This window comes from Pelophylax lessonae, assembly GCF_965119305.1.
Source record: "Pelophylax lessonae genome assembly, chromosome: 11".
Lineage (NCBI taxonomy): Eukaryota > Metazoa > Chordata > Amphibia > Anura > Ranidae > Pelophylax > Pelophylax lessonae.
In genome coordinates, this window is record NC_138778.1 from 226,179,540 (window position 1) to 226,182,660 (window position 3,121).

Here is a 3,121-nt window from a genome sequence, read left to right on the forward strand (position 1 = left end):
TCGCAGGATCACCGCATGCAAACCAGACAGGTACAGCTAATGTAGATAAGTTTAGAATCGCTTACAAGGTTACAATTGCATAAATATTTCTGAGTTAACAAAAAAAAAAAAGTCAGTTACGCAGGAGGAAGGGGGGGGGGGGGGCGTGGTAAGATATAATTTTTGTATATACATCTATGAAATAAAAAAATAACTCTTAGAATTGAGCTTTGACACGCGCTTACTTAAATCCTGGGAAGTGCTCGCTTGCTATAGAAATTAAATGTAATTTTGTAACTAGGAGTATAATCTCAACTAATTGTTTAATATATTGGCTTTTTTTTTTTATAAAATATTACATTTTTAAATGAAAGTATGCATCACTTTACCTTCAAATTTTAATTTAAATAGCAAGCCTATAAGGATTTATTGCACCATGGTGTAGCAGCAAGAATCACAAATGCCTATGAACACTGATAAAATTATACTCTCCACTCCTGTTTGTTTGTTGTGTGTATATATATATTTTTTTCTTTTGTTCAAGCAGTCAGTAGGATATAGTCAGTCTCGAGGTCCAAGTCCTTTTAGCCCTTTAAAAAAAAAAAAAAATGAAAGAAAACAAAAAAAAAAAAAAAAGTTTATCTGTACACAAGGTGGGCTAGCTGGGAGGATTTGTAATTTAGCTGATTGTTTGGTGCAAATTTATGATATTCGCTTTTCCGGCAACAGAAATCGCGAGCGTAAGCGACGACGCAAGCTTCGCAGGAGACTTTGGAGCAGACTGTGCAGGTGAGAGAGGCGCCGTGCCTGTTGCAGAAGCTGCAGCGCGCAGAAGAGGAAAACTTCATTTTGGGGTTCTGTTGAGACGACGGCTCTTGGGATGAACTGCCGTATGGAGATTTCTCACGCAGCCCTGAACCGGAGGAGTAACCGTCGTTTTGAGCCGAAGTATTGATGGACAGGTTGCTCTGCTTGAGCGTAGGACCTTCCGGGCGATAGAGAAGCAAGCTGTCGCACTTTTGGCATAAGGGACCACCAGAAGACAGGCCGCAGCTTTGGCACTTCATGAATACTGTCTCTTTGGCTAAAAGCGATCGCTTGTGATGAGACGGATTCATCTTGTTTTCAAAGAGCCAGACGTCGGGCTTGGCAAGTTCCTGCCGCTTCACGCCGATCATTCTAGAATCCAAGTCGGTGTACAAATCAACCTCATCGTCAGCAGGGTAATAACCGTAGGTGTGGTTTGCTCGGATCAGTCCATTTGGGTTGGAGGAAATATTTAAAAATTCGTCAGAGCAGCCGTGCAGAGAGCTAGACATGGCCAGTAAAGACGGCGAGGGCCGTATAATCTCATCCTTGAGGTCGTCTTCTGCATCTACCAGAATGGGCTCTTTTCTAAAGCTCAGGGAGGCCGTCAAAGGAGGCAGCGGCTTGTTTTTGCTGTCCCAGTAGCTGTCGTACGTGTCGACTGATTTTGATGGCTTTGTGACCTTCTGTTTCAAATAGTCCTTAGACGGGGCCCTCTCGCTGGCTGACTTCTGAAGGACCATCCTAGCCATTGATATGTTCAGGCTCTCTTTACATTCGGACCGCCTCTTCATTTCGTCCGTGCAGCCCCTTACGTCCTCGTTGCTGTTCTTCCGCTCGTGCACCACGTCCACCTCCAAGTAGCCTTTGTCCTTGACTTGCAAGTAAATTTCCAGCAGAAGCTCGCATTCCACTCGTGCCAGGAAAAGCTCAAAGGCCACCCTTTTGACTTGTGTGGTGTCCACGTGGTCTTTGAGTCTGTAGACCGTGCCGTATTCTTGAACGTAGCCCATGTTGTTTAATATATGCCTGATGTCGTCGTCTATTAAAGCAGCTCGAACATAGTAAACAAATGGCCCGGTGTAAGTCTGCAACATAAGAAACAAATGTCAAAACAGCAACAGAAACAAGAGAACGTAGAATAAGATCACATCTAAACATTAGTAGTGGTGCACCGAAATTTCGGCCACTGAAAAAAACGGGCCTACCCCGTTTCGGCCGCCGAAAAACGGGCCTACCCCGTTTCGGCCGCCGAAAAACGGGCCTACCCCGTTTCGGCCGCCGAAAAACGGGCCTACCCCGTTTCGGCCGCCGAAAAACGGGCCTACCCCATTTCGGCCGCCGAAAAACGGGCCTACCCCATTTTGGCCGCCGAAAAACAGGCCTACCCCATTTCGGCTGAAAATGGGTCATATATGCCTAGAATTAATGGCCGCCGCAGCAGCAGTTTTCACTTTAACTTATATGGTGCGTGACTGGCCGCGGCATACTCCCGAGACCTTCCGTTTGTACCTCCTGGCCTGCCCTGTGCTAGACTGGTTGCTAGAATCGCCAGCCGCCTGGCGTCTAGCAACCAGTGACGTCACGGTCCCGAGAGGAAAGAAAGGCCGAGAAGAGGACCCAGCAAGCAGAGCGGAGGAGGATCTTCCTCGTCCTCCTTCGCGCCCATTACCGACTCTCTGGCTCCACCCACCTCCTCCCTCCATCTTCTACTGTATTGCCGCTGCGGATAGGAAGGACAGGAGCATAACCAGAGTCAACCTGCTATCTGTGGGGAGCAGAGAGTGACAACATATTATGTGTTATGATGTGCATCATTATTTCCCTATACTTAGCTACCCCCTGGCACTATACCTGTATAATACAGCTATGGGACAGGTATATAGTACCAGGAGCATCCATATACAGGCTGTAACCATTTTAAAATAATTTGGGGCAAAAAAATGGTTTCCGGTTTCTGTTTTTGGCCGAGGGCATCCTGAATTTTTGGTTTTTGTTTATGCCCAGAATTTTAATTTCGGTGCATCCCTACTAGACATGAAGCATAGTGAATGGAAAGAATAAAAAAGTAACAATGATAGTTGTAAAGGCAGAAGGTGCAAAAAAAACCTGTGTGCAGCAGCCCCCCCTCATACTTACCTGAGCCTATCTTTAATCAGCAATGTTGCAGGAGTGTCTGAGCTGCCCAGGATTCTCCCACCTCATTGGCTGAGACAGCAGCGCGATTGGTTCCCGCTGCTGTCAAAGCCAGTCAGCCAATCAGGAGAGAGAGGGGGTGGGACCTGGGTCGCAGCTGAATGGACAGAGGGAGCTGTGACTCGGCTTGGGTGCCCCC

At 46.9% G+C, this 3,121-nt stretch overlaps 1 protein-coding gene across 3 annotated transcripts in view; it reads right to left on the bottom strand.

Moving 5' to 3' along the window:
* Nucleotides 1-331: 331 nt before the first annotated feature.
* The window catches only part of SPATA2 (spermatogenesis associated 2), a 50,695-nt gene continuing 47,905 nt past the window's right edge, over nucleotides 332-3,121 (bottom strand). For 2 of the 3 annotated variants that reach the window (XM_082272196.1, XM_082272197.1), the window contains exon 3: nucleotides 333-1,874. In XM_082272196.1, coding sequence (XP_082128322.1) covers nucleotides 618-1,874 — 1,257 coding nt within the window. In that variant the 3' untranslated portion in view covers nucleotides 333-617. Of the gene's footprint in view, nucleotides 1,875-3,121 lie in introns of all 3 variants that reach the window. The other variant, XM_082272198.1, reaches the window with a different exon arrangement.